This window comes from Hipposideros armiger, unplaced genomic scaffold (genome assembly GCF_001890085.2).
Source record: "Hipposideros armiger isolate ML-2016 unplaced genomic scaffold, ASM189008v1 scaffold_111, whole genome shotgun sequence".
Lineage (NCBI taxonomy): Eukaryota > Metazoa > Chordata > Mammalia > Chiroptera > Hipposideridae > Hipposideros > Hipposideros armiger.
In genome coordinates, this window is record NW_017731461.1 from 431,283 (window position 1) to 452,502 (window position 21,220).

Genomic DNA, 21,220 nt, shown 5'->3' on the forward strand with positions numbered 1-21,220 from the left:
ATATCATACATATCTATTACAATTCCATTGACTCCATTCCCACACTCTACTCCACATCCCATGACTATATATATATATATTAAATTATAATTGACATACAATATTATTTTAACTTCAGCTTCAGGTGTACAGTGCAGTGGTCAAGCCTCTACACCATCCATGAAGTGGTCTCCTTAACAAGACTCTTCTTTACTTTAAATCAAGGTTGGAAAACTTTTGTAAAGGACCAGAAATAAATGTTTTAGGCTTTATGGGCCACATGGTCTCTTGCTGGAGTAGCACAAAAGAATCTCTAGACAATACATAAGTAAGTCAGCATGGCTATGTTCTAATAAAACTTTTTGTAAATATTGTTGGCTAGATTTGGCCTATGAGCCAGAGTTTGCTGACTTTGTCCTAAGCCAACTGCCTTCTTGACATTGTCTCTTGCTTATATCAAAGGCACCTTAAACCTATCCAAAATAAAACTCATATTCTTTCCTACCAAGCCTGGTACTTGTCTCGTCTTCCCTGTCAGTGAATGGAATCACCAAGAAGAAATCTGAGATCATCCTTGATACCTCTCTTTCTCTAACATTCTACATCCAATCTATCACCAATTCTTGCTGATTTTACTTTATAAGGATTATTGTCTTCCTAGTTCTTTCCCTATCCACTGCCACCAACTTAGTTCAAGCTTTGCTTATTTCTCACTTGACTATTGTAATGGCCTCCTAAGTAATCTACTTATATTTATTCTTAGCTCCTCCTAATGGTCTTCCCTAGAATAATCTTTTTAAAATGCAGACTTTATCATGTCCATTATCACTCAGTCTCACATTTAATATTTTCCATGGCTTCCTATTACTCTAAGAATAGGGACCCAAATCTCTAAGGTCCTGCATGATCAGGTTCCTGCTTACCTTCTAGTGACATCTCATACTTTTCTGTCATGCTCTTCGTGTTGCAGCCGTACTGCCTTCATTTCAGTTCCTTGACTGACTGTACTCCTTCCTGGCACAGGACTTTGCGTATGTTGTGTCTCTGCCCGGGATACTCTCCTTCTCCTCACCTTTGTTACCCTTCCTTCAGAACTCAACTCAAAAGTAACTTTTTCAGGGATATTTTCATTAACCACTCCCTGCTCCCCCACCGTAATAAGTGCAGTTTTTATAACCACTCTGTCTTTCCTTCACAATACTTACTAGAGTTTGTCATTATACATTTATCTTTATGATTTGATTAATGTATAGAACTTCTATATTTTAAGCTCCAAAACAGGGAGTGTATTTATTTTGCTCACATTTAATTCCATGCTGAGAGGGTGGTACAAAACAGATGCTCAATAAATACATGCTTCAAGAATAAGTGAGTGAATGAGAGAATTTGTCTTGGAAGCCATGGGATAGAGAAGGTCAAGGAGCAAGTAGTCACTGCTATAGAGAGTTCCAGTAAAATAAGGATAGAAAAATATCTATTGAAGTTTTTAATCCCTTGTATTCTGTAGTTTCAAGCCACGATACCCTTTACCAGAAATGACAGCGGGGTCTAGCTTGTGCTGTAGGCATCCAGAAGTGGACGGGATGGGAGGAAATGGAGATATCAGGTGTAGAACTTGGCTTAGAAAGGAAAGAGAGGGCAGTAGTTGGTTGGTAACAAATAGTATTAATGGATTAAGAAAATACTTTTTTGTTTGATTGTTATGTGCTTGTTTTTAAGGGTGGGAGAGACTTGTGTGTGTTTAGAGGCTGAGGGTAGAGAGAGCCCCTCCGGGAAGGGAAAGGTTGAAGATAGTAGGGAGGGTTTTTCTGCTGGAGCAGGGCTTGGAGGGGAATCATCTGAGCAGCGGAGTTGAGCTTGCATAGGAAAAGAGGCACCACGTCCTTCGAGAAGTAAGAATGGGTGCAGGTACAGAAGGTGTGTGGCTGGGCAGTTTGTATGGCCTCAAGTTTCTTGAAGAAGTGAGAGGGATTTGGAGGTACACAGAGGATGAAAGGGAATGGCAAAGTCTGAGCAATCAGAAAGAGGAGCTGACCAAAGCTGGTTAAAGGGCCATCAGTCCTCATTAAGGGCTCAGCTGTGGGTGGAATGCATGACTTTCTATGGTAACTATCTGTGCCGTTTTGTGATTTTTCTCCTTCAGTGCATACCAGTCCCAGCTGAGGAGTGCTCATGTAGAGCTGAGCTTTTCCTAAGTGGGTGCAATGGAAAGGTAGGAGTGTAGGGGACTTAAGAATTTTGAAAATACCGTAAAGTGGGGGGCCGGGGCGGGGGACGGGGGTTGTAGGAAGAGAGTGGTGACTAATGAGCACACTTTTCCCTATACTAGAATTTTTGGTGGCCTGTCCGCTTCTTTCTCTCAGTCTCTCTGCCTGCTCCCCTTTCTCTGAATTTTGCCCTCAAGGTGGGCAAAATTTAATGGAGGACATAGTCTTTCCAAACTGAGTACAATGAATGGTAGATGTGTTTGAGTAGCATTATGTACTAAATGTAAAGACAACATTGAAGAAAGAGCAGTGAACTGCATCAGGGAATTTGGGAAGGCATCACAAGGGGGCTGATATTTGAACTGGGGGTTGAAAGTGTGTGAGCCTTGGGGGATGTAGTGTGGGCGAGCAGTCTAGTCAGGATTGGTAGGATGGGGCGATCCTTCCTGACAGAAACATATTCAAAGAAAGGCACAGTGGTGTGAAAGGACATAGTAAATTTAGGAAATGGTAGGACATGCTGGGCGTGGCGAAGGGGATGGGATGGGTAGGAGGGTGGAGTAGCAGAAATTTGAGCCAGATTGTCACTATTTGGATGTTATTCTATAGCCAAATTGAGAACTGTTGAAGGTTTTTGAATGTTTGTGGTATTAATTTTAATGCTAATGCTAATGTTTATTGAAAGTTTCATTTTCAGGTGCTATGCTAAGCATTTTGTGGTTATCTTATTTAATCTTATTAGGTCCTCACAGTAATCCAATGAAGTAGGTCTTGTTATTATTCCCATTTGCCAAGTGAGGAAACTGAAGATTGAAAGGGTTAGGTAACTGTGATCAAGGTCTCATAGCTAGAAAGTAGCTGGGCTAGAAATCAAGTCCAGGTCTGTCTAATTCTAAATTTATACTTAAAATCTCTCTACTATACTTATGTTTTAGAATAAAGGAATGGGTTATGGGGAGAGTGTAGTTTATCCATTCATTTCCACCTTCCAGTTTTTAGAACTGGATCTTGAGTGATGAGTGAGGTGGGTCAGGAGTGAGGGCCCAGGAGACAGTAGGGGCTGAGGGATGAAGGCTTCCAGGCAGAGGAATAGCATTCAGAAAGACATGGAAGGAATGACAAGTTTAGCCTGGCAAAGTGAGAGAGGATGCTATGGATGAACCAGAAGTAATTCTCATTTTGGGGATGGGTCAGATTCTTATTAGAGTTGTAAGCTCAGTCTTGGTCTCCTCCTTTAAGAGGAATGTGAACCGACTAGAGTGTCTAGAGAAGAGCAAGAAAAATGATTCAAAGTATCAGAGGTACAGGCAGTGGAATGGATGACTCATAACTGTGTCTGTGATAGGAAAGGTTGAGAGAGTATAGGCAGAACTGAAGAGGTGACAATAATGAGGATGAAACCATCTAACATGCATTGAGCACTTACCCTGGGTTAGGTAGGCTTCTCAGTGTTGTACATGTTTTAACTTATTCATTCCTCACAGTGAGCTTCTAAGATAAGTGCTATTATCATCATTCCAGCCAGGGTGAGAAATGGAAGTAACTTGCCAAGTCCACAGAGCTAGCAAGTGATAGGGCTGGGATATGTATCCTGGCTCTACCAGAGGAACTGTTGGTTTTCAGGATGGTGTGTGTGTTTGCTGTCTTTTGAAACCTTGCTGTTCTGTTTGCCTTTGGCCTGCCAGAGGAATCATGGCTTATTGTGGTAGAGAAAGAAGCAGGAAAAATAAAGTCCTGGTGGCTTACTTAAAAAAAAAAAAAAAAAANCCTCTGTTCATCTCTATCTCCTGGAAAGCTGAGCCACTAGACTGCATCAGCCAGGCTCCTTTCCTCTGTCTTCCACTTAGGTTTGGTCAGTGGGAGGCATTGGCGGGAGATTGGAGGGCAGGAGGTGAGAGACATCAGGGTATTTCTTCCCTGATCCCCCCTTTTCTTACTGCCATGGTCTAAAGTGGCTGTGTCCCTCTATGGCTACAGCTTCTATCAGGTGGCCCACAGCTCCATTTCTTACCAAACTCTGGCAACACCATTTCCTCCCTTTGTTTCTTCAGGCTTGGCGGTGGTGGTGGTGGTGGGGGGGGGGTGGTAAGGCCTTGTGCCTTTGATAGCTTCCTTGACTCTGAGAAAAGTCCCTTTGAGAAGTGGCCCATACACTTTTCAAAATCTCAGATGATGTGCCTTCTGTTTCCTGCATGGGCCCTGTCTAATAGAGGGATTGTCCCCGAAGCTCTCGGGCTACGTTGGAAAGGGTGGATGTCCAAAGAAAATCTGTGTGTTGTTAGGAAAGGAGATGAGGGGAATGGATAGAGTTGGCAACAAACAAAAGTTCACTACATTCAATTTGAGATCCTGTGGTGGTGAAATTCAAGGGGGTATATCCAGTAATTGGACACTCAGGCAGGTCATGGCTAGCAATATAGATTGGGGAATCATTAGCCTATTTGCATCTGTTAAATCTATAAAAGTGGATAGGATTGTCCATCAACACAAGGAGAATGTGTTGAATGAAGAACCATGGGATCAGGGTGGAACTAAGGAATACCAGTGCTTAAGGGATAGGTAGGAAAGGAAGTGCCTTAAAAAGAGATTTCATAGGAACTCTCAGAGATGTGGAGTGTGTGTGTGTGTGTGTGTGTGTGTGTGTGTGTGTAACACAATTAGTGTAGAGCTGGTTATAGGATGACTAAGGTGATTCTTTTTTTTGTAGCTGAGCCATCCTGCTACCTGTTGGCAGCTCAGCGGTGGCTCAGCTTGGGCCGGGACTCGAACCTCTGTTGCTCAGAGCTCACACTCTTGAGCGAGCTCTTAACCAACTGAGCCACTCGGCCAGCCCTGAGATTTTGATTCATAACGCTAACCCATATTTCTTAATTAATTTTATTTATTTATTGGAATTTATAAAAAATTTTATTTAATCATAAGTCTAGTGATGTGACTTTTTAAATTAGTTTCAGGTGTACAAAACAATGCAATAGTTATACTTTTCACCCCTCACAAAGTGACAACTGCCCCCCCCATATCATACATATCTATTACAATTCCATTGACTCCATTCCCACACTCTACTCCACATCCCATGACTATATATATATATATTAAATTATAATTGACATACAATATTATTTTAACTTCAGCTTCAGGTGTACAGTGCAGTGGTCAAGCCTCTACACCATGAAGTGGTCTCCTTAACAAGACTCTTCTTTACTTTAAATCAAGGTTGGAAAACTTTTGTAAAGGACCAGAAATAAATGTTTTAGGCTTTATGGGCCACATGGTCTCTTGCTGGAGTAGCACAAAAGAATCTCTAGACAATACATAAGTAAGTCAGCATGGCTATGTTCTAATAAAACTTTTTGTAAATATTGTTGGCTAGATTTGGCCTATGAGCCAGAGTTTGCTGACTTTGTCCTAAGCCAACTGCCTTCTTGACATTGTCTCTTGCTTATATCAAAGGCACCTTAAACCTATCCAAAATAAAACTCATATTCTTTCCTACCAAGCCTGGTACTTGTCTCGTCTTCCCTGTCAGTGAATGGAATCACCAAGAAGAAATCTGAGATCATCCTTGATACCTCTCTTTCTCTAACATTCTACATCCAATCTATCACCAATTCTTGCTGATTTTACTTTATAAGGATTATTGTCTTCCTAGTTCTTTCCCTATCCACTGCCACCAACTTAGTTCAAGCTTTGCTTATTTCTCACTTGACTGTTGTAATGGCCTCCTAAGTAATCTACTTATATTTATTCTTAGCTCCTCCTAATGGTCTTCCCTAGAATAATCTTTTTAAAATGCAGACTTTATCATGTCCATTATCACTCAGTCTCACATTTAATATTTTCCATGGCTTCCTATTACTCTAAGAATAGGGACCCAAATCTCTAAGGTCCTGCATGATCAGGTTCCTGCTTACCTTCTAGTGACATCTCATACTTTTCTGTCATGCTCTTCGTGTTGCAGCCATACTGCCTTCATTTCAGTTCCTTGACTGACTGTACTCCNCTGTTCTCTGGAAGCAGAGAAAGATTGGTCAGAAGAAAGTGCCAACTCTTTGGGGGCAGTGGAGTGTCAAATTTGAATATATGAAGTGGTTGTGGAAAGAGTAAATCTCTAGAGAATTTAAAAGTGATATTTTTACATTTTAGAATGCATTAAGTTGTTTTGTTTTCCTCAACTTAATGCATTCTAAAATGTAAATGGATGTGTGATCCATTAACCAGCTTCAAGAAAGGAAAAAACAAAATAAAACTAGGTAAAACCTTGGGGCAGTTTTATAAAATTCTTTGAATAAAAGTCCCATTCTTTTTTCTTATTCTCATTTTGTTGGTGGTTGAGGCAGTGGTAGCTTCAGGTTACAACCATGTAGCACAGTGGAGTAGGTAGGTTCCTTAGACCACAAATGGCTGACATATTCCGGGAGTGTGCGTGGGTGATGGTGTCTTTTAGCCTGCTGTGGGCTGACCCACTTGTCTCTACTTAATTTAACCACAAGTCTGTATTTGGAAAAATGCTGATGTGACCAGGTTTAAAATTTTTATTCAAGCATTCATTCTATGATCTAATATTGTAAAATGACAAAACTACCCTTGAATGATGCAGATATCTGCTACTTGTCCTTTTGGGCTTGCATGAGAAGATATTTATTGTTATGTTGTTTTTTTTTAATGCGAGCCCTAAAAATGATAATTAGCATCTCTGATTGTTCACTCATCTGTGTAGTCCACCCAAATGAAAACATTTAAGTATTTGGGCTTGCTTTGATTAGGTGTTCACATTGTCCTTTCCTTGGAGATAAAAGTGGATACCCATGTTAAGGGTTATGTTGGAGAAAAGGTCAAATTGAAATGCATTTTCAAGTCCACTTCATCTGTCACTGATAAACTCACCATAGACTGGACATATCGACCACCCAGCAGCAGTCGCACCGAATCAGTAAGTATATATCTTAAAAAAATTTTCTTAAAAAAATTTTCTGTGCGTTTTCTGTGGTCAACAGCTCTGGAATCCTTTCATTCCAAGTCCCAGGCACTCTTTAGGCCTTCTCATCTTAGAATAGAAGATGAGCTTCTACCCTTCATGGCATTCATTTGGTCTTGTAGGGCCTTTTATTCTTCTATGTTAAGAGTTTTGCAAATAATATATAGGAAAAAAAATTGTGAGAAACTCAGATGAAATGTGGTTTAATTTTGTTTCCCCTTTGTTGTTTGTTTTTGCGTGGCTTCATAGCTTTATTTTCAGATTTCATGTATTAAAAAAATGGTACCTCCAGGAATGTTGGATAGAAAAATTCTGTAGGTCATAGACATCCTTTCTCTTAAAGCTGATCGTTTCTTATCATATGAAGTTGTCTCAGTGGGTGTATCTGCTTGTATATCTGTACTCTGTATATTTATCTTCTCCCAGTGTGTAAACGTCTGCATTGATTTATATAGCTCCCTTTGAAGGAAATGCTGGCACCTTGTGTTGATGACAAATGCTGTTAATGACAGATGGTTTTCCAATATTGGAAGCAGTATACTTTAGTCCCACATATAAAACACATTTATGATTCAAATTCCATTGTGGATGTCTAATTGAAGATTGCAGTGCTATAAAAATAAACAAAGGGCTGGCCGAGTGGCGCGATGGTTAAGAACTGGCTTGGGACGCCAGAGGGCCCCGGTTCGGATCCCACATATAAGGGCCAGTGACACTGCCCTCTACAGCTAAGATGGTGAACAACAGCTCAACCTGGAGCTGGGCTGCCGAGAGTCGCCAGCAACGGCGTAGGCTGCAGCCCCTGTGGCAGTGGGTTGCCATGGGCTACCGTGTGTAGCCAGCAGCCAGCGTGAGCGGCCAGCAGCCGCCGCCGTGAGCAGTAGTTCAGAAGCCGGCGACTGATCTGCCTCACCCGGGAAGAGCGCAATGATGGTGCCAACTTGGGCCAGTGAAGCAACAGACTCCACAACTAGACTGAAGAACAAAAGGACAGCAACTTGTCTGTTCCCATTCCCCCAATTCCCCAGCGCTGTTCCCATCCCCCAATTCCCCAATAAAAATCTTTAAAAAACAAAAAACAAAAAACAACCCAAAAAACTTTCTATGCTTCCAGAAGTATCCTTAGCTCAGGATAGATGCTGTCAAGAATGTGAATGTCATAGCTGTATGTAAGATTATATTTTGAAAGCATCCTTAATTTGTTTTTCCTGTTTCCTTCATTGCCAAAACTTGCGCTTTGATTTTAACGTATATCTTTGAATTTTGTTTTAGGAGCCATTATTGAATGCCACGTAGTTTCTAGGTAGGTAGCTCCAGTGAAGGCAGCGAGGCTGTATCTGTGGTCCTTTTTTCTTTAGACTTAAAATAGTTCACTTATTTTGAGTGGTTGAAAACTATGACTGGCCTTATTTGGCTCTGCCTCCTTGGTCAAAAGTAGGACAGGGCAAGCAATGGAGATTTTCTTGCATCAGAAACCTTAAATGCAAACAGCAAGTAGTTCTCGTATGGTGCTGTTCTCTGTGAGGCTGGTCAGAAATTTGGCTAACCCAAGTAGGCATCAGTGGGCCTTTAAAGTCACAACATGATGTTTCAATTACATGGTCAGGGTTCTGCCAGACTAATCAGTTAGGAAGGATTTGAGTATCACTAATTTAATTTGAAAGTAGAGGTTGGATTAATCTTGAAGATACACAGCAGGTCTTGTTTTGTCAATAAGGAATTTCAAACCCCTTTATGTTGATGCTAATTATCAGTGGTAGGCATTCTTTACCTCCCTCTTTGGAATACACATTACACATATTATTATTATTTTAATATCTGTATTTCCCACCAGACTGTAAATTCTAGGAGAGCAGGGACTGTGCTTGTTTGGCTCCCACTATATCCTTTTGCTTAACATAGTGCCTATCATGTAGTGGGCATGCAGTAAATATTTAATGAATGAATGCATAAACAAATGAACCAATAAGTGATTCAGCATCTTCTTTGGGAAGTTGCTCTTCAAAATTGGGCAATTGTCCCCTAAGTGGGGAAGTACCAAGTAAACAAAGAAAGAGGAAAGCCTTGACTCTTGCATAAGAGAGATCATATTGTATTGTAGTACCTGTTCAGCCTACCACCAGATGTAACTTGGTGCTTGCCAATGAAGTGTCTGATTACCCATGTGAAGCAGCATTGTTGTGATTCAGCATACATTCACTGAGTGCTGGTCATGCGTTTGACGTGAGGTTTTTATTAATTGCCAAGGTGGCTAACTTGGGAAAGGCTTGATTATATTATACCCTCCTGGTGATTTTGAGAAGAAACAAAAATCTCTCCTTTCCCACTTACTTGCTTATGCACTTTTGAGTAACTCATTTAGTTTTTTGGTTTTGCCCCATGTGTAGTCTCTGAGGCTCAAATGAGTAAATGTGTGGAAGTCATTTGCAAACCATACAGCACTATACAAATATTAGATACTACTTTAGAATAGGGCTTCTCAACTTTGGCACTGTTGACTTGTTGATCTGGGTAATTCTTGGTTGTGGGGCTGTCCTGTGCATTTTAGGATTTTTAGCAACATCCCTGGCCTCTACCCACTAGATGCCAGTAACACTCCCCCTAGTTGTGACAACCACAGATGTCTGCAGATATTGCCAAATGTCTCCTGGAGGGCAAAAGTGCCTCCAAAAGGGTCCAGCCCGACCCTCCATCCCATCAAGAACTACTGCTTTAGGACTTTAAGGAGCATTTAGAAGAGGTTCAAGAGTTAGGATGCCAGGATTCTTTCATCAGCCCTTTTTCTGATGTTTGATTAACCTGTCTTTTAACCTATAGAATCGAGGTGAACAAAGCATAAAAAAAATATCCAACTGAGAAAACCCAGTATACATTTGTATTGTATTTTAGATCTATTTAGCTTTATATTTTCATAGCATTTTCCAAATTAACTTTTTTTTCTCATGGTGTTGCTTTCTTAGATTTTTCATTATCAGTCCTTCCAGTACCCAACCACAGCAGGCACATTTCGAGATCGAATTTCCTGGGTTGGAGATGTATACAAAGGGGATGCATCCATAAGCATTAACAACCCTACCATAAAGGACAATGGAACATTCAGCTGTGCTGTGAAGAATCCCCCAGACGTGCACCATAATATTCCCATGACAGAGCTAATAGTCACAGAAAGGGGTAAGCTAACTGCTACCAACCTTCTTCTGCAGTGCTTGGTGACTACTATGGTACTTTTTGGAGAGATCAGTGATAAGCAAAGCTACCTATCTTTGTAAGCCAGTTGGTCATTGGAGCATTCTGCCATCTTGCATTGTCTATTAGGATGAATCTTTGTGAGGGTTTTTTATTAGTCTCAGGTGTACAACACAGTGCAATAGTTATACTTTTTACCCCTCAAAGTGACAACCCCCTAGGATGAATCTTTTAATCTTTATTTTGCAAATTGAAGTTTTTCTTCAAATATTGTCATAGTTTTTCTATTATCCTTTTTTGTTTTTTAAACTTTAGGTGACCAGAGATCTTGTGGGATGTATGACAAATCCTTGCATAAATGGAGGGTTATTATCTGTGTGAAATATGTGTCATTTTGGTTTCCCTAGTATGTTCATGCCCTCAGTTATGAGACAGTGATCTTGCCTGTGTCTTGAAAAGGTACCCCCTCTAATGATGGAGGCAGCACATTTCTTTTGTGTTGCAAAGAACAAGTTTCCTTTTAGTATGATGAAACAAGGATAGTAGGTTAAGGACTGGCCTTTTTTTTTCTACATTATTTCCTGGTGACTACTGAGTGGTCATTTTAGTTCTTAGTTGGATTTGAACTAAAGACTTAAAGATACAGGACTGCATTATGGTCTTTTTTTTATGACCATAAATCATAAGTTTCAAAGATATGGGAACATTTATACTCCTGGTGAGAGCAGAAACTGATATAGTTTTTCTGGAAGACAGTTGGTAATATGAAACAGATGCCCTAAAAGTATACACCCTGTGATCTAGTAATTCCATTTAAAAAATGTATCTAAAAGAAACAGAGCTAAACATGAAGATTTATGTACAAAGATGATCATCATAATATAATTCATAAATCCAAAGAAATGCAAGTGACTTGAATGTCCAGCATTAGAGAATTGATTCAATAAACTACTCAGCATGGTAGAATACTATGCAGCCATTAAAAAATCATATCTGGAAGAAACTTTAATGACATGGAAAATACTTATATTAAGAAAAAAAGGTTAGAAATATTATGTAAAATATAATTCATACTTTAAACAGTATACATTCTTCTCCCTATATGCAGACCCATATTCACATATGCCTAGAAAGAAGAGTGAATAGGTAGATACTAACATGTTAATCCTAGGTAGGAGGATTATGGGCAAATTTGTATTCTTTTTTTGTGTGTGTATTTTCGACCTTTTCTACATTGAATTTATTCCTTTTGTAATGAGAATAAATACAAGAGCAAAAGCAAAACCTATCTCATGTCAAAGGAAACACTTTTGCATGTTCCTCTCTTTTACCTTCTCTTTTTCCTTCTCTAGGTTTTGGCACCATGCTCTCCTCTGTGGGCCTTCTTTCCATTCTTGTCTTCATTCCCTCAACTGTGGTGGTGGTTCTGCTGCTGGTGAGAATGGGGAGGAAGTCTGCAGGGCTGCCGAAGAGGAGCAAGTCTGGCTATAAGAAGTCGTCTATTGAGGTTTCGGATGAGTAAGTCCAGCTGGAGCCCTGAGCAGTAAACCCATTTCTTCTTCAGAGTCCTGCTTTGTGGATAGGACCCAGGCCCCTGCGTCCGTGCCTTCCTTTCTTCTGGGCTGAATTTAGTTCTGGTGAAATTTCCTTTTGAAGAGAATAGTTCTGCTGAGCAGTCCTAGAAGGAAGGTTGAAAGTGAAATCTGTGAATATTAATTTGGAGAGAGATGGAGGGGTTGATAGTATGGTTTTAGTTTCCTGCTTTGGAAATCAGATTGTACGATATTATGGTTCTCAATATAAATTCTGAAGTGGAAATCTCATTCCTTCAAAATTAACAGGAAATTCTAACAAGTCACATTGTTTCCTACAGTTTCTTCTCATTTGCTCCACATTCCAGCTACAGTGAGCTTATTTTCTTATCTAAACATACTGTGCTCATTCACGTCTTCTGCCCACCCCACCCCCCACCCGCATTCTCATACCTGGAATCCCCTTTCTCTCTCCCTTTTTTGCCTGGCATACTCTTCTGTATCTTCCAAGACCCAGCTGAAATGTCACCTTCTCTTGAGTTTCCTGAGTCATACAGGGAAAATTAGTCACTCCCTCCTCTTTGCTACAATAGCAATTTGACCTTAACTCCATTAAAACATTTATCACATTGTATTATAAGGGACTTGTTAAAGTTTTAGCAGGTATCTCACCCCCGTGAGACTGGCACTCTTCAAGGGGATGTACTTTATTTATGTCTTTATCCCCAGCCCAGCACAATGCCTCAGCCATGGTTAGTGCTCAGTACATTTCTAAAAGAATGATTGTGACTAGTTCCTATTTATTGAGCACTTACTATGTGCCAGGTACTGTGATACATGTTTTGCATGTGTTTATTTTTTATTGACTCCTAACCACTATCTTTTAAGTGTAGCTGGTAATATTTGCATTTTACAGATGAGGAAACAGGCTCCTGGAGCTTAAGTAATTTGCCCAGTCACCCTGTTAGTAAGTGGCAAAACTGGAATTTAGAACGAGACCTGTCTGATTTCAATGCCTGTGCTCTTAGCTGCTCTACTATACTGAGTTAGGGATTGTTCTGATTTGGTTTGTCCTCTTTCTACAGCACTGATCAAGAGGAGGATGACTGCATGGCAAGAGTTTGTGTCCGTTGTGCCGAGTGCTTGGTAAGCCCATGCCATTTCGTCTGTTCCCTGTTCATGTTTCACTTTTTTGCTTACTTATGGGGATCCTTTGCCCTCAGAGGCAGCAGAGAGTAGGTCCAAAGCATGGTATCAGCCAAGGTCTTCTTCCAAAGCATTTTGGTCTCTAAGCATTATCTTATTTGCTGTCTCATGGGCACAGAATGGTGTCATGAAGTTAGGGAAGGGGGACTGTGCAGAGCAGTGTCTGCTGCAGAGAACATCCTTAAAGAGGAGTGTCCTGTGCTACTGGGGTCATACTAGGAGACCTTGACTGGCTGGACCCAGAGCCTTGAACTGAACTTTTCTGCAGAGCCTCAGTTCCACCCCCCTCCCCCGCCCCCACCCCAGGGAATTAGAATGATATAACCTTTTAATTTTAAGTCACTTGCTGGCTTTGTCAATAAGAAATACTCAGGTTGGAAAGCCTGAAGTTGTATTTAAATTTTGTGAGGCCGTCATCCCTCCCCTTTTGCGCACCTGCTGTGACTGGTAGGCTTGTGTGGCTGTCCCGGTGATCCTAGGAGGAGGAAAGACTCTCTGATGTGGTACAGTTGGAAACAGGTCAAAAGCAAATTATGATCTAATATGAAGCATGCGTGTTATTTTAGGGTTTAAACTTGAGCCCTGTTTGTAATTATTGCCAAGCTCAGCACTTGGCCAGGTGACCACAGCCCAATAGTGTTCTTTGTTTCTCTTTCTCGCATGCACTTGAGTACAATAGGTAAGACGAGAGAAAGGCTAATAGTGCTAATGGAAAGGATCTAATATCACCTTTTAAGGTTTGAATTTTTTTTTTTTTAAGATTTTATTGGGGAATTGGGAGAGGGAACAGCATTGGGGAATCAGGGAAGGGGAACAGCCAAGTTGCTGTTCTTTTGTTTTTCAGTCTAGTTGTGGAGGACGTTGCTTCACTGGCCCAAGTTGGTATTGTGATCACTGTGCTCTTCCTGGCTGAGGCAGATCGGTCACCGGCCATTGGACAGCCGTTCACGGTGGCTGACGGCAGCTCACGCTGGCTGCCAGCCACTCACGGTAGCCCACGGCAGCCCACTGCAGTTCCACTGCAGCCTACGCCATCTCCGGCAACTCACGGCAGTCCAGTTCCAAGTTGAGCTGTTGTTCACCATCTTAGCTGTAGAGAGCGCAGCATCACTGGCCCATGTGGGATCCGAATTGGAGGCCCCGCTGCTCAGAGTTCGCGCTCCCAAGCCGACTCTTAACCAGCGAGCCACTAAGCCAGCCCAGGGTTTGAATATTTTGATAATGCAAGATAAGTTAATGTCTGTAAGATTATTATCCACATTTGAGATATTAATTCATTCAACGTTATTCACTAAGCATCTGCCATGTGCTAGATATGATTCTAGGTACTTAGGGAACAGCAGTGAACAAAACTGACAAACTGCTATCAAAGAACTTACACTCTTCCCATTTCTGGAAAACTCATTCTCCAAGACCCAGCGGAAATGTCACCTACTATTAAATTGGGGTACAAAAAATAACTAAATAAAAAGAATAAGTAAAGTATACAGTATACCATACGGTGCTTAATGCTTTAGAGAAAAATAAAATAGGAAAGGGAGGTGGGATGGCTAGATAGGGGGTATGATATTAAATAGGCATGTCAGGAATACCCTCATTGAAATGATTTTTAAGCAAACACCTAAAAGAAGTAGATAGCAAGCCTTATGTCTAATGTAGAGGAACATTTCAGGCAAATAAATGGTAGGTGCAAAGACACTGAGGAGGGGCCATGATTGGCATGTTCTAGGAACAGCATGGAGGCCAATGTAGTGGGAATGAAGTGAGCAAGGTGAAGAATAGTATTTCTTCAGAGAAATAATGTCATATCTTATAGAGCGTTATAGTGATTGTAATGACCTGGACTTTTATTTATTTATTTTTTAAGTTTCAGGTGTACAAAACGACATAGTGATTAGGCATTTATATACCTCACAAAGTGATAACGCCAATAAGTCTGTTACCCATTTGACACTGCACATAGTTATTACAGTATTATTGACTGTATTCCCCATGCTGTACTTTACATCCCCATGACTACTTTGTAACTATCAATTTGTGCTTCTTAATCCCTTTACCTTTCTCACCCAGCCCTCTGACCCCCTCCCACCTATTAACCAACAATTTGTTCTCTGTATCTATGAGTCTGTTTCTGTTTTGTTTGTTCATTTATTTTGTTCTTTATTTTCCACATATAAGTGAGATCATATGGTATTTGTCTTTCTCAGTCTGACTTAATTCACTTAGCATAATACCCTGTAGGTCCATCCATGTTGTTGCAAGTGGTAAGACTTTATTCCTTTTTATGGCAGAGTAATCTTCTACTGTATATATGTACCACAATTTCTTTATTCAGTTGTGTATTGATGAGCATTTCGGTTGTTTCCATATCTTGGCTATTATAAATAGTGCTGCAGTGGACATAGGGGTGCATATGTCTTTTTGAATTAGTGTTTTGGATTTCTTTAGATAAATACCAGGAGTGGAATTTATGGGTCATAAGGTAGTTCTACTTTTTATTTTTTGAGGAACCTCCATGCTGTTTACCATAGTCGCTGCACCAATTTGCAATCCGACCAAAGGTGCACCAGGGTTCCCTTTTCTCCACATCCTCACCAACACTTGTTGTTTGTTGATTTATTGATAATGGCCATTCTGACAAGCGTGAGGTGGTATCTCATTTGATATCAGGTAGCATGCAACCTCCAGCTTTGTTCTTTTTTTCTCAAGATTGGCGTGGCTATTTGGGGTCTTTTGTGGTTCTATATAAATTTTAGGATTATTTGTTCTATAATAGTTCTGTGAAAAATGCCATTGGTGTTTTGATAGGGATTGCATTGAATCTATAGATTGCTTTGGGTAGTATGGACATTTTAACTGTATTAATTCTTCCTATTCATGAGCATGGTATATACTTCCATTTATTTGTATCTTCTTTAATTTTCTCTTCAATCAATGTCTTATAATTTTCTGAGAGGACATTTATTCTTAATGAAACAGAATCCACGGGAGGTTTTTGACAAGAGAAGCACTATGAACTGATGAATGTGTTAAAAGGATCTTACTGGCTTCTGTGTTGAAAATACGTGGTAAGGGACCTTGACAGAATTAGAGAACTCAATTAGGAGACTTTAGCAATAATGCCAGTGAGAAGATAGCGTTAGCTTGGATCAGGGTGGTGGTGGTGGTACAGGTGACGAGATGTGGTTGTATTCTGATTATAATTTGAAGGTAATGCCAGAAGGATTTACTGATGGGTTGCATGTATACAAGTATGTTAAAGAATGAGAGGAGTCAAGGATAATTACAAGATTCTTGACTTGAGCAACTAGTAGATTAGAGTTGCCTTTTTCTAATATGTACAAGTCTGTGGGTAGAACATGTTTTAAGAGGAAGATCAGGAGCTGAGTTTGGATATATTAAGTTTGAAATACTTATTAAATATTCAAATGGAGATGTGGAATAGGCAAGTGGTTATGTGGATGTGGAGTTCAGAAGAGAGGTTTAGACAGGCGATATACATTTATGAGCCATTCATAGATAGAGACCGGTAGAGCTATTTTTAGCAGGGAAATGAGTGTACGTAGAGAAGAAGTAAAAGGATTGAGCCCTGGAGCTCTCCAAAATTGATAGATTGGGGAGATGAAGGATAATTAGCAAAGGAGGCTAAGAAGGAATGTCCAGCGAGGTAGGAGGAAAACCAGGAGAGTATGGTCTCCTGGGAGCCAAGTGAAGAAAGCGTTTTAGGGAGAAGAGAATGATTGTGCCAATTCCTGCTGAGTCCGGTTGAGTAAAATGAGAACTGAGCATTGATTATTGGATGATCTGGTAATGTGGAGGTTACTGGTGACCTTGGCAAAACCAGCTTCAGTGGGATAGTGGGAATAAAAGCTGGACTGGGATAAGGTTAAGAAAGAATACAAAGAAATTTATTGGTGACAGTGGGTGTAAACAACTCTTTCAAGGAGTTTTTCTGTGGAGGGATGCAAAGAAATAGGGCAATTGGTAAGGAGGCGTGTGTTAAGAGTTTCTTTTTAAGATGGGAAAAATTACAGCACATTTGTAGGCCATGGTAAATGAGTCAGTAGAGAAGGAAAAATAGATACTGCAGAAGAGAGAGGTGAGGATAGCTTGAGTGGCTCCAGGATCTAGTGGACAAGTGAAGAGGTTGGACTTACTTGAAGGCAGGGAGAGTGTATCCATAAGAAGAGTAAGGAAGGCTAAGCAGATGGGCCTAGATGCAGGTGAGTGGGTAAATATGATGATGGGAGCTTGTGGAAGTTCCCTACTGACTGTGTCTCTGTTCCCATTAGGGGAGAAAGCAAGATCGTCAGCTGAGAATAAAGTGTGGAGAATTTGGAGATTTGAGGAAAGAGGGGAAGGTATGAAATAGTCATCTAGGAGACAGGAGAATAAATGGACTAGAGCAAAGTGGCGTGCCAGGTAGTGCCAATGGCCCACTTGAAGTTCGAAGCAATAAGTAGAGGTTTGAATAATAAAAATAAGAATAATGGTAACAGTCGTTAATCTTGAACGCTTACAAAGATCCAGGCACAGTGTTAAGTGATTTACATACTTTGTCTCTTTCAATTCTCATAGCTGTTCTATGAGGCATCAGTATTTTTACTATCCCCATTTTACAGATGAGGAAACTGAAGCTTAGGTAAGTTAAATAATTTTGCTCAAGGTCACACAGCCAGCAATAGATTGGAACTCAGAGGTAGACTGACTCCTAGCCTAAACTCCAAGCTATAGTCCTGTACATTCTGCAGCAGACAGTCACCTTTTTATGAGTGTTGCGGTTCTAAAAAATATTCACCAAGGAAAGGGGAACCCTTAGGGTTTCAAAGCAGAAATTTGCCCATTAGACACCAGTTAAATTGAAGTCCCGTGATATCTTATGGGAATTCAGGTGTATTGAGTCAGTGCCATTCACTGTTGATGTTGCCCCAAGCTAGGTTCCATTTGGGGGATGGCCTTTGACTAAATTCTGACTGTGTCATTATACTTCACATACACACCACAACTACTGTTCTTTCCCCTCCAGGATTCAGACTATGAAGAGACATATTGATGAAAACCTGCAGGACATAAGAAGAATCAACTAATAACAGAAAATATCCCATTTCACTGGCAGCTAAAGCCTCTCAGAGAAGTGGAGCTGGCCTGGACAGCAGTGATGGAGGTTTCTGGATGTCATCAATAAAGACTTTAGGAACCATTTATTTATTGAAGAAATGTCCTTTTTGTATTTATAAACTGTTCAAAAACTTTCAGAAGAGACTCATAACTACCCCTTTTAATAACTTATACTCTAATTGAATGAAGGAATTCTTTTCCTGAATAGAAAGATACTTTTTATTTCACCTTTGTTCTTGAATGTGTTATATGTTTTCTTCCAATTATTTGAGGAAGAATCCTAAATATTGGCCACACTGCTGATGCCAAACTTTTTTTTTTTTTTTTTTTAATGAATTGGAGCTTGTAGCTTCTTGATGTGCTTGCTACCAGATAAAATGTTTGTTTGGAATAAGAATTGTTTTTTGCTCCATTAACATTTTCAGCTGTGAGTTAGCACACAGCATATACTCATTGGTTTAATTATCTCATCATTAATTATGTTTGAGTTACTTGGAGTGTATAACACTAATTTCCCTAGAGTTGGTAGGATCAGGAATCAGTGGTTTGTTTGATTGGGTTTTTAAAGTATTAAAGTGTCAGCAATTTATAATTAAGGAAAGGTATGGTGAGGCACAGGGAGTCCTTTCTTTTGTTTTGCCTGGTGCAATTTGTTACTTTAGTACTTCCTTACAGCTGACTGATTTATGGTTTCCTTCTTGACTTTTCAGATCAGAGGCAAGAAAAACTCTTCAAAAGATTTTGTATGGATGTATAGACTATTTTGCTAGTTATTTGCAATGAAATACTCTTTTAACCTGTATTCTTCTTCATTTTTTTGACTCTAAAATGCACCAAATATGAGGGAACTGAGGTATTTACAAACTATTTTTGTATAATGCTTGAGATAAGGAAGTGATGTTGTGCATAACCTATACCTCTCCTTTCTGGTCTCTCAGTACCTTATTTATCAGCTTCCTTCATTTTCCTACTGCAACATATTTCAAATTTTGATTTCTATGGGAATTTCTATAAGCCATTAAGAAATATGTATGACATGTCAGGAAGGGTTGACAACGTAGTCTTCTGTAATAAAGTGATAGGGTTCACTTCTCAATTAGGAGAGACAAAATTATCCCCTCCCCTCATATTTGTTTTTTTACTAGGATAGTCCCTTTCCATAGTTCTTCAATAGGTGGCTCAAGAGGTTTCCATATTATAGCATTATACACCATATATGTTACAAAAAACCACTTCTACATTTTTTTTTTTGCCAAGATCTATTTTTAAAAATTTGGATTGTTAGCTCTGTCTCATGGATTTGCCCTGGCCTCTTTTGTTAACCTAGTCCATAGATTAGAGAGTCTGATTAGTTAATAGATCTGACTTACCTCTAGTCATGAAAAAGAGTAGAAGAGGCAAGACAGGATTCGCAGCTTACATTTCCAGTGGTTAAACCTCACCGTCTTGGGCTACTTGTTAAGTATGTGGTTGTCTGGCGCCAATCTATTGGGCCAATCTGGCACCTCAACAGAGAGAAGAAAACAGTTTGAGCGATGAGAATAAATAAATTGGGTGCTAGGAGATTTGAAGATAGAGATCTAATTGTGAAGCAGCCTTTTTTTTGGGTCCCCCTTTCTCTAAGAGATGATGTTACAGGAACCAGTTAAAGCCACATCCCATTAAATGAGGAACCGGTTTTAGCTGGGCTTGCTTGTAATTCCCTTTTGGGCATGTTTTGATCATTAATCCTGTGTGGTATTTTGTCACTTTAGGCAAATGGTGCTGTGTGAATCCTTAGTAGTGTTATTTTGTAGACTTGATCATGATTTGAACCAGTCCTTTTAAAATGACTGAACAATAGAGTCCTTCATGGGAAGAGAGTAAGTTGATAATTCAGTCTTGCTCCATGGGTTTGTGTTCACGTCACAGCCATAAGGCTGCTATCAGTTTTCTTCTTCATCCCTTATATTGAGGTCTGGGTTACAGCTCTTCTTCAAAGGAGCACAAAGCAGTGTTTGGACACCTGCTTTCTCGAAGGATGGAAGGAAGATAGCGTGTTGTTTTTTTTAACCCACTGTTTTAATATCTTTTAAGGTGCTGTTCTCTATTTTTCTTTTTGCTGCTCCACGAGCTCTTATCACACTGTATGGAGACCAGCCTTGTCTAGAAAGGGAATTTAATTCTGAAGGCTTCAAGAAGGGCTTAAAAGCCTTTCAGAATTTGTCTTTGTCTTTACTTGTGGTTACTATGTTCCTTTATGAATTTTGTGTATCGAGCTCTTAATTCTGTTACCAAATGTGAACTTACACAAAATGCTTTGTGTTTCCCACATGGCCTGTTACGTCAGGCTTCTTGGGGAACAGCTACTCTGCAGCTCCCAAATTGGGCACTGGTGCTTCAAGAGGGAACGTTGTATGTCCCTGCTTTAAAAACATTCTGGAGGCCAAATCCTGAATCTGAATGTTCTGTTGTGTCAGTCAGTTATGGTTTTAAACGGGAGCGGTAAAAAGATCCATAGGGAATGGATCAAGAGTATCATTTAATTGCACAACTCAAAACTTTCTGCCAGAAAAGGCAGCTCCATTCCTTTGACCCCAGTGTTGTGCTGCTCGATTGTTAATTGCTGCATTTCACTGCGGGTTTGTTTGTTTGTTTGTTTGTTTGTTTTATCTAGGAGGATATGCACTGTTGGGCTATGTTCACAGACATAGTAACTCTTGATATCTTTACCACATCATAATTAATAAACTTCTTTGCACTTTCTGGCTACTTTTGGTGTATATCTACATATAAGATAAGAGCTGTCATATGAAAAGAGGTTTGTGGTTTTCAGCATCAAGCAATGATTCATTCGCCTCGGAACTGTACCCCAGCAAGAACCTGCATAGAATCAGTAGTGTACTGGAGCTAGCTCACACAGCAAGAGCTGATTGTTAAATATTTAGGAATTTTGCAATTCTTGATTGTTAAACCATTGCTAGCTTGAAATGTGCCATGGTGGGAGTATTTGCTTAAATTGCTGGCTTACTAGC

At 40.0% G+C, this 21,220-nt stretch overlaps 2 protein-coding genes across 2 annotated transcripts in view; both read left to right on the plus strand.

Annotated features, from left to right (window-relative positions):
• Positions 1 to 6,915: 6,915 nt before the first annotated feature.
• Positions 6,916 to 20,951, plus strand: MPZL3 (myelin protein zero like 3). The gene is given in 5 exon segments (XM_019647495.1): positions 6,916 to 7,119; positions 10,125 to 10,335; positions 11,703 to 11,868; positions 12,968 to 13,028; positions 18,115 to 20,951. Coding segments are annotated over 5 exon segments (669 nt in total). The 3' UTR covers positions 18,142 to 20,951.
• Positions 11,849 to 21,220, plus strand: part of JAML (junction adhesion molecule like) — a 35,220-nt gene continuing 25,848 nt past the window's right edge. Inside the window, exons 1-2 of the mRNA XM_019647397.1 lie at positions 11,849 to 11,868; positions 12,968 to 13,028. The gene's annotated coding sequence lies outside the window, so the exon portion shown is untranslated. The remainder of the gene's footprint in view (positions 11,869 to 12,967; positions 13,029 to 21,220) is intronic.